At 49.0% G+C, this 16,232-nt stretch overlaps 1 protein-coding gene across 2 annotated transcripts; it reads left to right on the forward strand.

The window, feature by feature from the left end:
- The first annotated feature begins 3,818 nt into the window (after window positions 1-3,818).
- Window positions 3,819-15,553, forward strand: PRODH2 (proline dehydrogenase 2). Of its 2 annotated transcripts, XM_067720242.1 has the most exons (10): window positions 3,819-4,076; window positions 4,153-4,349; window positions 4,440-4,578; window positions 4,661-4,747; window positions 10,242-10,322; window positions 10,409-10,564; window positions 10,666-10,832; window positions 13,673-13,783; window positions 14,172-14,257; window positions 15,217-15,463. In XM_067720242.1, exons 1-10 carry the CDS (start codon window positions 3,903-3,905, stop codon window positions 15,399-15,401), a joined length of 1,383 nt encoding a protein of 460 aa, XP_067576343.1. In that variant the 5' UTR covers window positions 3,819-3,902; the 3' UTR covers window positions 15,402-15,463. The 2 variants fall into 2 exon arrangements, with proteins under 2 accessions (XP_067576343.1, XP_067576342.1); XM_067720241.1 differs by lacking the exon at window positions 14,172-14,257 and having other exon boundaries at window positions 15,217-15,553.
- Window positions 15,554-16,232: the final 679 nt, after the last annotated feature.

Consider the following 16,232-nt stretch of genomic DNA (forward strand, 5'->3'; position numbering starts at 1 on the left):
ACCCGGGACCCGTGCATTGGGAGTGTGGAGTCTTAACCACTGTTCCACCAGGGAAGTCCTGGTTCTATCTCCTTAAGAACAAGCAAGGGGGGCAAAAAGTAAGATCTGCCAGCTGAGAAATAAAAAATATCTTCTCCAAATCCCACTAAGGTGCCTTTCCCATCCAGAACTGAGTTTTCCCACTGCTATGTATCTCCTTGTAACTTAATTAAAGAGCAATCAGGGCCTGCCTGCCTACCCTCCAGCATAAACATCCTTGGAAAACGTCAAACACACCTGGATAACTAATTTTGTCATGAGAACCTCTCATGAGGGAGGGGAAGATCTTGGCACCGCCTCTACTGGAGCGATGAGTGCAACACCACGGCACCTTGGTAAGCAGCGCCGCTGTCAGTAACCGCCATTAGAGCAACTCTACCTCTCCCAGCTGCCCCCTACTCTATCCCCTGTCAGATCATGACTTTTTTGAGGGAGTGATTCTTGTGGCCTCCTCTACTTCTTGCCGGATCAGCACTGACTCAAGAAGTTGATCTTATCCACATGGAAACAACTTAGATGTCCATCAACAGATGAATGGATACATATATACAATGGAATACTACTCAGTCATAAAAAAGAATGAAATCATGCCATTTGCAGCAACGTGGATGGACCTAGAGATTATCATACTGAGTGAAATAAGTCAGAAAAAGAAAGACAAGTACCATATGATATCACTTACATGTGGAATCAAAAATATGACACAAAAAATTTATCTATGAAACAGAAACAGACTCACAGACATAAACAGAATTGTGGTTGCCAAGGGGTGGGAGAGGGATGGGTTGGGAGTTTGGGATTAGCAGATGCAAACTATTATATATAGAATGGATAAACAACAAGGTCCTACTGTATAGCACAGGGAAGTATATTCAATATCCTGTGATAAACCATAATGGAAAAGAATATGAAAAAGAATGATGTATATATATGTATAATTGAATCACTTTGCTGTATGGCAGAAATTAACACAACATTGTAAATCAACTATACTTCAAAAAAGTAAATTTAAAAATTTATGACTTTAGACCCAAACTCTGGTTTACAGGAAATACAGAAGATAAAGGAACACATTAAATGACATCATAATCAGGCAAATACAATATGTAGGACATTCTGTAAGACAACTTTAAACTTTGTTTTGCAAATTTTCATGATAAAATGTCAGGGAAAGTGAAGAAATTATCAGTGATGGGAATGCATTCAACACAACAATCTGCAAATGTTAAAAATGAGGCAGATCTGCAAACTATAGAGAAAATGAACAAAGCCAAAGTTTGAAAAAATCAGCAAGATTGATAAAATCCCCAGTTAGACTGATCACGAAAAAAAGAGAGAACAGAAATTACTAATATCAAGATTGGAAGAGAGATTATCACTATAAATTCTGTCACCATTAAAAGGATGTAAAGAGAATATTATGACAACTTTGTGTCAAGGCCTTGACAATTTAGATGAATTGCCAATTCCTTGAAAAACACAACATATGAGGGTAACTCAGGATGCAATAGAAAATATATTTATTCAAGAAATTGAACTTATTATTAAAATCCTTCCCACAAAGAAAGCTCCAGGCCCAGATGGCTCTGCTGGTGAAATCTATCAAAGATTAAAGAAAGAAATAACATAAAATCTTTCAAATCTGAGATCCAGCTATATGTGCTGAGATGGAAACAATCCCTCAAAATACATTAAGTAAAAAAATCAATGTGCAAAGGGACAAGTAGTATTTTCTCATTTATGTAACGAAAAGGAGCTACATAGGTGTGTTTCTATGCACAAACCATCCTCTGCAAGGATACCCTGTTGCTTTAGAGGCGTGAATTGAGGAGTTGGAGAAACTGCTCCACTCCTTTTCCTTTTGTATTATCTTAATTTTAAAATATGAACTGTGCATGTAATAAAAAAAAGTTTCAAGACTTTTTAACCCAGGGTTTTTCTGGCTTTATAGTCTGACTCTTGTCCCTTGATTCTGTGAATTAGGTACCGAGGAAAAGACTGCAAAAAGGGTGGTTAAAATTTTATTCCTGGGGTTTAGGGGACAAGGACATTAAATCCACACTTGGCCACTGGCTGTGTGACTTCAGACATCTTTACCTCTCTGAGGCTCTACTTTTACTATCTGTGAATGGGAGGTTGTGCATTAAAGGATTAATTTTGTCCAACTCCTGGGAGGTAACCTCTAATCCCTTAGAATATCCTGCTTGTTAGGAGTATCTTTGTTTACCTGGGGTCCTTGGGCTGTGCAGTATAAACTTGACCCCTGGAGGGGCTGGAGACTAAGGTCAGTCATGCGGGAGGTAGGCCATGCCCATGTGACTGACCCCCAATAAAAAGTCTGGACACCACGGCTCATGTGAATGTCCCTGGCTGTGGCACTCCACGTGTGTTTTCATGTTTTGTTGCTGGGAGAATTGAGCACCATTCACTGGGCTCCGCTGGGAAAGGACAATGAGAAGCTTGCTTTGGTGTCTCCAGGACCTATGTCTTGTCTTGGTGTCTCCAGGTCGTATGTCTCCTATGTCCCATAGCTTCTTCCCTTTGGTATTTTTAATCTGTATCCTTTCATAACCATGAGTAAACCAGTTTTTCTGAGTTGAGTCCCTCCAGCGAATCGGTGAGCCTGAGGCGGTTTTGCGGATCCCTAAACACAGGGGTGATTAATGTCATATACCTCTTCAGGGGCATAGACGCCAATGGGGTTGTACGTACACAAAACTTCATGATCACAGCCAGTATGTATTGAGCACATACTGTATACCAGGCTGTGTGTGTCCACGAGCTCACTGGATCCTCATAACAACTCCGTGAGGCTGACACTATGATTCATTTCTTATGTTTATTTTATTGTGAAATGTACTGTACATTCAGGAGTGTGAAATATAAATGTATGGCTTTAAAAAATACATATAATGTGAACAACTGTGAATCCTCATCAGATTAAGATAAAAAGGACATAGAAGTCCCCATGAGCCCCTACCCAGTTACAACTCCTCTAATCCCTTGAGGTAACCACCTTTCTGACTTTTGTGATAATAATTTCCTTGCTTGCGTTTCTTTGTAGTTTGACCACCCATGTATGTATCCCCCATACTATATTGCCATTTCATTATCCCTGCTTTTGAGTTTTTTGAATAGAATAAGACAGCATGTCCTCTCTGGCTGTTTGGTGTCTGGTGTCTTTCACACACCACGTGTGTGAGATTCATCCATGTGGTTGTGCGTATCAGTAGTTTATGCTCTTTTCACTGCTCTGTAGTATTCTGTTGTATGACTATACCACAATGTATTTATCCATTCTCCTGTTGATGGAAATTCCCATTTGGGACTATTACAAACAATGCTGCTGGGAACATTTCTTCCTGTACATGTTTCCTGATGCCCATGTTCAAGTTCTCTAAGATACATACTTAATATGGAACAGATAGGTAAAAGGTTATGTGCATTTTCAAATTTATTCAGTAGCACTACCCTCTCTCCCATTTTAAGATGAAGCAATTGCAACAAGAGAGGTTAATGGACTTTCCCAAGGCCACAAAGCCACACTGCCTTGCTCCCAGAGCCCACATTCTCACTTAACACCCACTGGCATGTGATGGGCACCTAATAATTGTGAGCTGTTATTCTGAGGGTCGTTGGGGGCTGTTTTGGGGGGTTTCCTTTCCTGTCCCCATTATTCTGAACTATGTCCCCGTAAGTTAATAATTAACTGCCCCTCAAGGAGCCCGTGATCCTAAAGATTTACCTTTCCCTGGTTACTGTCTGGTTAATCAGTCACTGCCCCCGGCCGGGCAAGGGGCACTAGGTGGACCAGCGGCCTCCAAAGCCCCCTGACCTGGTGTGGAAGTGGCGAAGGATTCCTGATGCTCTGGACCTGTCGTGTGCTCTGCTCCCAAGCGGGGCCCTCCGCTGGGGGCTGGAAGCCCCTGCGCTTTGATGGTGGGGCCTTCCACCTCAAGGGCACAGGAGAACTGACCCGGGCTTTGCTGGTGCTACGGCTGTGTGCCTGGCCCCCTCTGGTCACCCACGGCCTGGCGGTGAGCAGTGACCGTGGGGACTGGCCCAGGGGCTCCCCAGGGCCAGGCTCTGAGCCCTTGCTCCCTGTCACCCCAGCTCCAAGCCTGGTCTCAGCGACTCCTGGGGTCCCAGCTCTCGGGCGCGCTTCTCCGAGCATCCATCTACGGGCAGTTTGTGGCTGGTGAGACCACAGAGGAGGTGAGGGCCTGTGTCCAACAGCTGCAGAGCCTAGGCCTCCGGCCCCTGCTGGCAGTGCCCACTGAGGAGGAGCCAGACTCAGCTGTCAAGACTGGGTGAGTAGGGGGCCAGGGACCAGGGTGGCCGGGAGGCTTGCAAGAAGGGGGTTAGTGGGCTCCAAACCCTGACGCCTGCTGGCTGGGCAGCGAGGCCTGGTATGAGGGGAACCTCAGCGCTATGCTTCGATGTGTGGACCTGTCACGAGGCCTCCTGGAGAGCCCCGGCCCGACTGGAAACATCCTCATGCAGCTGAAGATTACGGCGCTGATGAGCACTCGGCTCTGTGTAAGGGACCGGCAGGGTGGGAGGGGAGGGGGTGGGCGCCCCCCAGGTCCCCCTCGCTACCCCATCTACCACCCTGTTCCAGAAGGAGCTAACCTCACGCGTCCAAAGGCCAGGGGGGTCCTTGGAGCTGAGCCCTGAAAGACTGGCCGAAGCCATGGACTCTGGGCAGGTAAGGAGCTCAGGCTGGGGGAGATTGAATGGTTGGTGGGGAATGTGGGGGAAGCAGAGCCCCCTGGACTTGGAGGTAGCAGGCACCCGCCAGAGGCATGTTCAAAATGTTTAACTACCTCTACTTTCCAGGCTTAGAATGGTCAGAATAAGTGTGGCTACAGACCTGGGGCATGGCTGGAATAAATGGAATAGGGGTCACCTGGGGACTCTAGGGGAGGGGCCTGGGGGCTGGGAGCTCTCAGAGGAGACACTGAGACAGCAGCTCTTTACCAACTAGAAGAAAGTAATCAATATTTTATCAATCGACTCAGCTATGCTAGTGTGTGCTAACCAGCTGGAAGCTATGATTAGACCAATGGGTTTTGGTTCATTCATTCACTCATTTGTTCTTTCACTTATTCTTTTTTTTTAATTAACTGTAACTTTTGAAAAATATTTACTTTATTCATTTACTTATTTGGTTGCGCCGGGTTTTAGTCGTGTCAGGTGGGCTCCTTAGTTGTGGCACGTGTGCTCTTAATTGTAGCCGGCAGGCCCCTTAGTTGCGGCATGCATGTGGGATCTAGTTCCCTGAGCAGGGATCGAACCTGGGCCCCCTGCGTTGGGAGCACAGAGTCTTAACCACTGCGCCACCAGGGAAGTCCCTCTTTCATTTATTCTTTATTTCCATATCTTATTTCTACCTTCCCTGCCATCAGCAGCATGTATCTCTTTGTTACTGTGATTTTGTTTTGCCAAGTATATGCTCTTTGGGGGCATATTTTTCCAACATTTTATTATGAAAATTTTCAAACATACAGAAAAGTTGAAAGAATTTTACAGTGAACACCCATATACCTGCTGCCGTTAACATTTAACTATATTTGCTTTATTTATTTATTATTTATTTTTAAACATCTTTATTGGAGTATAATTGCTTTACAATGGTGTGTTAGTTTCTGCTTTATAACAAAGTGAATCAGGTATACATATACATATATCCCCATATGTCTTCCCTCCCTCCCACCCTCCCTATCCCACCCCTCTAGGTGGGCACAAAGCACCGAGCTGATCTCCCTCTGCTATGCGGCTGCTTCCCACTAGCTATCGATTTTACACTTGGTAGTGTATGTATGTCCATGCCACTGGGCTTATACTTGCTTTAAATCGTATCTATCCTTCTATCCATTCCTCTATCCATCCATCAATCCACATTTTTTTGATGCATTTCAAAGTAAGTTGCAGACATCAGCACACTTCTCCCCCAAATGCTTCAGAACGCACATCACTAATTAGAGTTCTGTATGTATTTCTTTTCAGGTAAAATTTACATACAATGAAATGCACACATTGTAAATGTACCCTTTGATGATGAGCTTTGACAAATACACATCTGAGCAATTCAAATCCCTATCAAGGTATAGAACCTTTCCATCACTGCAGGAAGTTCCCTTGTGCCCTTCTCCATCAATGGGGCTGGGTGGGGGGTGGAGGGTATAGTTTTAAACGCACACAAGTAACATTATGTTACCTATGGCATTCTGTTTCTTACTTTTTTCACTGAGCACTCTGATTTTAAGATCCCTCCAAGCATCTCTGTGTACATCTAATCCATTTTTTAAAATATTTATTTATTTGTTTGGCTGCTCTGGGTCCTAGCTGTGGCACGCGGGATCTTCGTTGCCGCGTGCGAGATCTTTTAGTTGTAGCATGTGGACTCTTAGTTACAGCATGTGGGATCTAGTTCCCTGACCAAGGATCGAACCTGGGCCCCCTGCACTGGGAGTGTGGAGTCCCAACCACTGGACCACCAGGCAAGTCCCTAATCCATTGTTTTTAATGGCTGCTTCTGGCCGCATGGTTTACCTCTCCTGGGATGGACACCCGGGTGGTTTCTGAGTCTCCATCATCCCAAATCATGCTGTCTGGGACCTGCTGAGGTTTCTTTTTTTAATTCGTAATTTTTAATATGTGTCACAGAACACATAGAAGCAGGACTTAGTGCTTCAAAGGATCAGCTTTGGAGTGTACCGAATTTCACCTCTTCATGAACTTAGTTTACTCATGTGAGGGCAGTGATAGTAATTTCTTCCCAGGGTGTTTTCAAAGACTAAAGCCCCTGCCAGGCTGGCATCTGCACGATGACAGAGGGGCCCTCATCCCTCTGTGTCACTAGCTTCCCTTGGCTTCCCCAACACCATCACACCTGGTGTTCCTTTTCCACCTCTGCCAGCTCATTCTCAATCTTCGTTGGGTTTTACCCTGCCTGACTCTTAAATATGGAGGTTCCCCAGGGCGAGGTCCCGGCTCACTCCCCTCTCAGTCCTTATTCCCCTCCAAGGGGCCTTCGCACCCACCCCTACAGCCTGTTTCCCTGCTCTGCGCTCATGATGCCTGCCTTCTGTCTCCAGCCCCAGCCTTTCCTCTGAGTCCCTCTGGAACCTCCGCCTGGACATCCCCCAGACCCCTCACACCAACTGGGTCCCACACTGGCCTGTGTCTCCCCAAACCTGCCCCTTCCTCCTGTCCCCATCTCAGAGCAGTCCTACCACCCCCATCCCGATCCCAGGCCCCACCCATCCTTGGTCTTCACAGCCACTGGCTCCACAGCACGATTCATAACTGTCCTGTCCACGGCCATATCCCAGGCCATGGCACCTAGACAAGATGTGATAAACATATGTTAAATAAATGAGTAAATGAATGGAGCAAGTGAGTCTGAAACAAAATTAATGGTGGAGAACTTACCACTCACAACGTGCACTGTCCTAAGTGGTTTATATGTGTTCAAGGGAAGCATTTACTCTCTGCCTGAAGATGCTGAGGTTTAAATCCCAGGTCAAGCTGTGTGATTTTATAAGTTTATTTATTTATTTATATTTTTGGCTGCGTTGGGTCTTCGTTGCTTCGTGCGGGCTTTCTCTAGTTGCGGCAAGCGGGGGCTACTCTTCGTTGAGGTGCGTGGGCTTCTTATTGCTGTGGCTTCTCTTGTTACGGAGCACAGGCTCTAGGCATGCAGGCTTCAGTAGTTGTGGCACACGGGCTCGGTAGTTGTGGCTCACAGGCTCTAGAGTGCAGACTCAGTAGTTGTGGCGCATGGGCTTAGTTGCTCCGTGGCATGTGGGATCTTCCCGGACCAGGGCTTGGACCCGTGTCCCCTGCATTGGCAGGCGGATTCTTAACCATTCTCCACCAGACACAGCTTGGAAGTCCCAAGCTGTGTGATTTTAGACGAATGACTTCAACTCTCTATGCCTTCACCTCTGTTTCCCCCTCTGTAAAATGGGGATGACAATAGTCCCTACTTCAGAGGGTGGTGAAGGGTAAATGAGGACCTGAAATTGCATGTGGCGCCCTGTCGGCCCTCTGTGAGGGCGGCGGCTCCACCAGCTGCTCACACCCCAGAACTCTCCTGGGAGGATGCCCCATAGGGAGACAATTCTCTGACTGGGGAGAAGAACTCCGCAGGTGCCCCTCACCCTTCCCTTCTCCTGGAGAGTCTTCTCCCCCAGGATAGTATCCATACCCAACCTGTTGACCATACTGGAGCCCTAAATTCCACCTGTTCCTCTTCCTTTAACTTCCCAGTTTCTTTGAACCCAGCTGGACTCCCTGAGTCACCAGCAGGTCACATTCACCCTCGAATCCCCATAAGAGGACCCTGAACTAGGGATAGTTATTATTTCCACATTACAAATGTAACAATTCCCTAAACGTTTGTTGAACATCTACCACATTCCAGGTGCTGTGCCAGGGGTGGGGATGATGACCAAGATAAACAAAATCTCTGCCCTCGAGGTAATTACTTGCTAGTCCGGGAGGCGCAAGAGACTCTCAATTGTTAAAACCAAAGCCAAGTTGGGGCTTGCAGGGCCTCGTGCTGAGGCGGGGGGAGTGGGGGTGGGGGTGGGGGGGGGTGGGGGGGGTGGGAAGCGCACCGAGCCAGGAAAATCATTCTTTTTCAAGTTTAGGTTCTAGTACCCCTCGGGGTCTCAGTTTCCTAATCTGGAAATTGGGAATAATATTTACTTAATTGTTTTAGGGGATCAAATTTATTAATGCAGATAAAGTAGGTGCTTTTGAAATTGGGCTCCGAGGGCTTCCCTGGTGGCGCAGTGGTTGAGAGTCCTCCTGCCGATGCAGGGGACACGGGTTCGTGCCCCGGTCCGGGAAGATCCCACATGCCGTGGAGCGGCTGGGCCCGTGAGCCATGGCTGCTGAGCCTGCGTGTCTGGAGCCTGTGCTCCGCAACGGGAGAGGCCACAACAGTGAGAAGCCCGCGTACCGCAAAAAAAAAAAAAAGAAAAAAAAAGAAATTGGGCTCTGAGAGCTTCCCCATATTAGTAAACCGCCTTCTCACTTGAGCTCTTTTGAAAGGTTTCTGTTTATTGTTCCCTTACAATCAAATGATTTTGGATTCAGATGGGGAGTGTGGCGCAGAGACAGACACAGAGAAACATTGCCCTCTCTTCACTCTATCCATAAGTGTGTGAAAAAATGTAATAAATGTTTAATTATACTAAAACAAAAAACAAAGCCGATATGTTACAAGTATAGACAGCCATTGTAGGGAAAAATAAGGCTGAGGAAGGGGAAGGGAAAGCCCCAGGAAGGGAGTTGCAAGTTCAAACCAGAGAAAACCTCATAGAGAAGGTGGCATTGAAATAAAGACCCTGCGGAGAGGTTGGAGTGAAGTAAGTGGACATCTGGGCGAAAAGTGTTCCAGGCGGAAGGAACAGCCAGAGCAAAGGCTCTGAGGTGGGAAGGTGCCTGGCATGTTCAAAGACTAGCAGGGAGGCCCGTGAGGCTGGAGGGCAGTAAGCCAGGTGGAGGGTGGGAGGAGGTGAGAGCAGAGGGGTCAGACCAGGGGAGCCTAGTGAGTTGCAATGAGGCCTTCAAAGTTCGATGAGGAAACTGAGGTCCCAAGAGACGAATGCGAGGTAACGCTTATGGCTCTTATTCTGAGCTAGCTACTGTTCCAAGCACTTTCTAGATGCTAATTCCAAGTCACGTCACTCTCCCACTGGAAAACGGAGCTTGGAATAACATCTGCCTGCTAGGATCATTGTAAAGATTAAATACATAAGATGGCATCTGAAGCCACCTATTATCATAACAGGTATTGAGTGCTCATCATATTCTGGCACTGTCCTGTCCTGTGTATGTCCAGGCACAGCTCATATATTAACCCATTTTTATCCACACAGCGACTCCATGAGGTAGTTATTATTATCACCCCCATTTTACAGAGGAGAACATTGAGGCCCAGAGAGGTTATATGATTTGTTCAAGGCCACACAGTAAGTGGTGGAGCCAGGATTCAGACTCAGATTCTGAGCTCTCAACCATTGTATTATCCCTCAGTAAATAATATCAATGTGATACAGCTACTTTTCAGATTTCGAACAATTTCTAAACTGTTTTTCCCTTCCTGCTGGTGGGGGAGAGAAGACTTAAGCTCTGGAAGGGTGCAGTAGCCCTGAACTGCTCCTGCCATCCCCCACCCCCCACAGGACCTCCAGGTCTCCTGCCTCAATGTCGAGCAAACCCGGCATCTCCAGGCCTCCTTGAGCCGTTTGCACCGGGTGGTACAGGTAACACCTGCGGCCGCGGTCTGGCTCCGCTGCACCTGCTTGCTGGTCACTCCTGGGGGCCCGACCACAGTCTCTCTCGCCCTCAGCATGCCCGGGCCCAGCATGTGAGGCTCCTGGTGGACGCTGAGTACACCTCCCTGAACCCTGCACTCTCTCTGCTGGTGGCCGCTCTGGCGGCTCGCTGGAACGGCCCCAGGGAAGGCGGGCCCTGGGTGTGGAACACTTACCAGGCCTATCTGAAGGTGTGTGGTGCACTTGGGGCAGGTGGGGGGGGGTCCGGGGGAGGGGACCGCAGGCCGGGGTCCCGGCACCTTGACCCGAAGCTGCCCCTGTGCTCTGCCAGGACACCTACGAGCAGCTGAGGCGGGATGCTGAGGCCGCAGACAGGGCTGGCCTGGCCTTCGGGGTGAAGCTGGTACGAGGGGCATATCTGGACAAGGAGAGAGAGGTGGCCCGGCTCCAGGGTACCGAAGATCCCACTCAGCCTGACTACAAGGCTACCAGTCAGAGGTGGGACTGGGGCAGGCTGGCCTCTGAGACAAATAATATTAGCATCTAACCTTTCATCAGAGCTCACTCCCCAGGGTGCTGAGTGTCCTGTGTGGGTCCACACAACACTCCCTCTCCCCAGTCCAGGACACCGTCACTTCCCACCTGCAGAGCAGCCTCCTCCTTGGGCTTCCTGCTCCCTTCTCTAACCCCCTCCCCATTCGGTCCCCACGTGCAGCTAGAGGGAACCTGCCTCAAATCTTGTCCCTCCTCTGTTCAAAATCCCCCCATGGCGCCCAGTGCACCCTTGATAACCCCCAGATCCTTGCAGCGGCCTGCAATCCTGTCCCCTCGCTCACTTCACTCCAGCCACACTGGCCTCCTTGATGACCCCCAGGGCCTTTGCACTTCCTGTTCCCGCTGCCCAGAACCTTCTCCCTCCAGACAGTGGTATGGCTCAATCCCTCACCTCCTTAGATCTTTATTTGTTGGTACCTTCTCAGGGGACCTTCCTATCAAAAACTAGAACTTTCCACACCCACTCACTTCTTCGATTTATTTTTCTTCCGGCACTTATCAGCAGTTGAGGTTTCACATTCGGTTGCTCATTATTCGTCTCACCCACGGGAGCGTGGGCCCAGGAGGGCAGGGCATTCTGATTTGTTCACTGCTGAACCCCCAGTGCTTAAAATTGCGCCTGCTGTGTGGTGGGTGCTTGGTACAGATCTGTTGAAAGAATGAATAAACAACCCAAGCGGTAGATACTATTATTATCATCCCCATTTCACAGAGGATGAAATCGAGGCACAGAGAAATGGAATCACTTACCCACGGTCGCACAGCTAGTGAGTGGCAGGGCCAAGATTTTTGGCAGACTGGCTCTAGAACCCACATTTTTACTCACCTCAAATCATTGTGAGTTCCTTGGGCCACCATCCCATGGCCCTGGGAAGAAAGAATTTATTCTTTCAGGGAATTCCCTGGCAGTCCAGTGGTTAGGATTCTGGGCTTTCACTGTTAGGGGCCCAGGTTCAATCCCTGGTTGGGGAACTAAGATCACGTGAGCCGAGAGGCCGCAGCCAAAAAAAAAAGAAAAAACAGAATTTATCTTTCAATACATACTTGCTGACCACTTTATTTTTCTTTTAAATTTATTTATTTATTTATTTATTTATTTATTTATTTATTTTTGGCTGTGTTGGGTCTTTGTTGCTGCGCTCAGGCTTTCTCTAGTTGCAGCAAGTGGGGGCTACTCTTCGTTGCTGTGTGTGGGCTTCTCATTGCGGTGGCTTCTCTTGTTGTGGAGCACGGGCTCTAGGCGCACGGGCTTCAGTAGTTATGGCACGCAGGCTCAGTAGTTGTGGCTCATGGGCCCTAGAACTCAGGCTCAGTAGTTGTGGTGCATGGGCTTAGTTGCTCCACGGCATGTGGGATCTTCCCGGACCAGGGCTCGAACCCCTGTCCCCCGCACCGGCAGGCAGATTCTTAACCACTGTGCCAACAGGGAAGTCCCTGACCACCTGATTTAGATCAGGAACTGTGTTGCACCCTGGTTGCAGTGGCAACCAAGGTGGCCACCAGGCCCTGTCTTCATGGAGTTTTCAAAGCCCAATTCCATTTCACAGTGGACCAAGGAGAGGTCTGTAGAATTGCAAGTACTCACCAAGCTTCCAGAGCAAGTTGCCAAGCCACGAAGGCTAAGCTTGCATCCAAGCCCATGAAGCTTCCTAGGCACATTTGTGTCCCATAGGCTTAATCATTTGGCACCATTTTTGGTTTTTTTTACTGAGATATAATTCACATATCGTAAAATTTGCTATTTTAAAGTGCACAATTCAGTGGCCTTTAGTATGTTCATAAGATTGTGCAGCCATCACCACTATCTAATTCCAGAACGTTTTCATCACCTCAAAGAGAAACCCCAGGGCTTCCCTGGTGGCGCAGTGGTTGGGAGTCCGCCTGCAGATGCAGGGGACACGGGTTCGTGCCCCAGTCTGGGAAGATCCCGCATGCCGCGGAGCGGCTGGGCCTGTGAGCCATGGCCGCTGAGCCTGAGCGTCCGGAGCCTGTGCTCCGCAGCCGGAGAGGCCACAATAGTGAGAGGCCCGCGTACCGCAAAAAAAAAAAAAAAAAAAAAAAAAAAAGTTGAGTTCTCTAGGACTGGAATCGCTGGGTCATATGGTCACTCCATGTTTAACTTTTTGAGGAACTACCAGATGGTTTTCCAAAGTGGCTGCAGCATTTTAGACTCACACCAGCACGGTGGGAGGGTTCCAATTTCTCCACATCTTCTCCAGCACAGTACCGTTAATGTTTTAATAGAGATTTTGAATAAATAATACATTCACATGATTCAAAAATCAAAATGATATGAAAATGAACACACCGACACAGCTCACATCCGCTCCCATCACCATGTAATCACGGGGTCTCCCTGCCCCCGCAGGGGCACTCCACTCTCCTCTGGGTGTTCATTTAGCCGGTCCCCCACTTACAGACATTTGGGTTGTTACTAACCCTGCTCTGTAGACACTGCTGCAGTGAATGACCTTGGATAAATGTCATCTTGTGTGATGTGGCCCTTTGCTGTGAGAGTGCCATTGTGCCAGAGGCTTTATGTCCACCCTCATCTCACTCCATCCTCACAACAACACTGTTAGGTGAACGTGGGTTGTTAAAGAGAGGAAAAAGCCTCAGAGAGGGGATGTCTTTCGCAGGGGAGGCAGGTGGGATGCAGGTACTTCCCGACTTCAGGGTCCTTGCCCTTAGGCACCCCACCTCCCAAGGACAGAAATCCCCAGTCCCTGGGGCCTAACTCTCACTTACCAGGTGTCATATGCCAGGCCTTTTTCTCCCTTCAGTTACAGCCGCTGTCTGGAGCTGATGCTGACCCAGGTGTCCCATCGTGGCCCCATGTGCCCCCTCATGGTGGCTTCCCACAATGAGGACTCTGTTCACCAGGCAACCAAGCGGTATGAAGTAGGGGACTGGGAAATAGGTACCCAAAGGGTGGTGGATGTGGAACAAGGGGAGGGACAGTGTGGGCCAGTAGGTTCAAAGGGGATCTGGGGAGGATATTCAAAATATTTAACTCCTGCTACACCTGCAGGTCCCATAGGCCCCAGCTGAACAAGGCATTGCCCCTTATTTGCTGGGGCATGGGGAGGTCCCAGGGCTCCAGGGAAGAAGTGGGGACTCACTGGGGATCCTTCAGGGGGCCCAGGGCAGTGGTTATTTATCAGTGAGTTTGGAAGTACTTCAACATTTGAATAACTAGCACAGCCATATGAGCGCATCATGGCTGACTTTCAGCTCTGGATCCAGCCACTGTCTGGATTGATGATGTGGCCTTTTCTGTAGCATGTGGGAGCTGGGCATTCCTCTGGATGGGCCTGTCTGTTTTGGACAACTTCTGGGGATGTGTGACCATGTCTCCCTGGCACTGGGTACGTGAATGATCTGTCCCTCCCAGCCCCACTCCCACATCCCACCCAGTCAGCCCCAGGCCTCATTCCCTCCCAAACAGATCCCATCTTCCATTCCCAGACAATGCCTGGCCAGGCTCCCATCCAGAGCCTGCAGCCAGTCCGAGCGCCAGACCCTTCCAGATAGATCTGTCCCATAGCTGAAGGCCTTGCGGGCCTGTGTCTCTGTGTCTGCGGTCTGTTGTTTCTGTTGGTTCTTCATCGTGGTATCTTGTCACCTGTGTGCTTTGTTTTCTTTACTGTGTTGTTCACCAGGGCCTGAGACCAGAAGATTTATGTTTTCTTCTGCCAGGTACTGAGGGGTACAAAGTCAGTGTACCCTAACTTCACAGCTTGAGGGTTTTTTTTTGAGATATCCCAGGGATGCAAATTGAGGCTGCAAATATTTTAGGGGACTAACCCACGGCCACAACCTATCAGAGATGGATTTCTCTAGTTTTTTCCTTGCTCTGCTCATGGTCAAGGCCATTCCCCGGGAGTGAGGGAGGGTGGGAGGTTTGACTTCTTGTTATCTCTTACTTTGAGGGTCTAGATTTTTGGATTCCAACTTAATCTGGGGAAGTTCTCCTTTATAACTCTTACCGTGGTCAGGCTTTGGGCCTCCATTTCTGTACCCCCTGAGCTTTGAAGTCATTAAGTAGCAGCCCAATTTTGCCTTCAGGATAGAAATGCTTCTTGTGTAACCCTTCCTTCTCTGGATTCTCACTTTCTCTTAATTCTTGGATTAAGCATTTTCATAACTTTGAGAAGATTTTTTTTTTAATGTTTACTCCAGGATTTTTAGTTTTTTCAGTGGGAGATTTTGTCCAACCCACCTAGTCTGCCATGTTCTCAGAAATGGAAATCTCTGTTCCAGATGGGGCCTGGGGGAGCCTCTCCCCCAAACACCAGCCCACACCCTGCAACTACTCTCCCTCCAGGGCAGGCTGGCTATGCTGTGTACAAGTCCATCCCCTATGGCTCCCTGGAGGAAGTGATCCCCTACCTGATCCGGAGGGCCCAGGAGAACCAAAGCGTACTGCGGGGTGCCCGCAGGGAACAGGAACTGCTCAGTCAAGAACTTCGGCGGAGGCTGCTGGGGCGGGGCCTGAGGGTACCCCATTAGCACCCCCAGGGCTCATATGGTCAATAAAGGTCCTGAGCTGCTGCCCAGGCAGCTGCCCTGTACGGAAGCCGCCTCCTTGGGGAAGGGCTCATCTCGGCCTCAGCCAGCCCAAGCTCAGGGGGCTCTGTGGCTCAAGAGAGATCTTTAGATGACCCCAGAGCATAGCAAGGGCATTGATCAAAGACTAATGAGCTCCCCCACCAACCCTGAGGCAGACGATCCTGCCATGGGCCTGGGGTCAGCTCTACTCAGCCAGCTAGTGGCTCACGCGGGAATTTTCTTTACTCCAGTGGACACCCAGGTGAAGAGCACAGATGAAGAGCAGACACGGAGGCACTGAAATCTAGAGGCTGGGCTAAGGCCACACGTCCACAGAGGGACGGAGAGAAGAAGCAAGCCACTCTCTGATTTAATAAGCATTTACTGAAGCTCCTTCTGAGCTAGGCTTCCAGGTGAACAGTGTTAGGGACACAACAGTGACCAAACACAACCCCAGGCCTGGCCTCACAGAGCTCTTAGTCCAGTAGGGGTAGACAGACCCATCTTCAGACAGCGACAGCCCAGGGTGGTCAGGGCTGTGATGAGGGGAGCCCAGGCAGAGTATCAGGGCAACGTTGGGAAAAGCCTGGAGGCTGTAGGAGGCCAGAGGAGACACACCTGGTGATCAAGAGGGCATCCCAGAGAATTCATGAGAATAACCAAGTAAATACTGAGAAGGGCATTCCAGGACAAGGGCATGTGCATAAACAGACTGCGGAGTCGGGGGACAAGGATGGAGTCTGGGGGGCCAGAAGATGCAGTCTTTGGTGCCACACTGCAGGGTATCGACTC

The sequence above is a fragment of the Pseudorca crassidens genome, chromosome 20 (assembly GCF_039906515.1).
Source record: "Pseudorca crassidens isolate mPseCra1 chromosome 20, mPseCra1.hap1, whole genome shotgun sequence".
Taxonomy (NCBI): Eukaryota; Metazoa; Chordata; class Mammalia; order Artiodactyla; family Delphinidae; genus Pseudorca; species Pseudorca crassidens.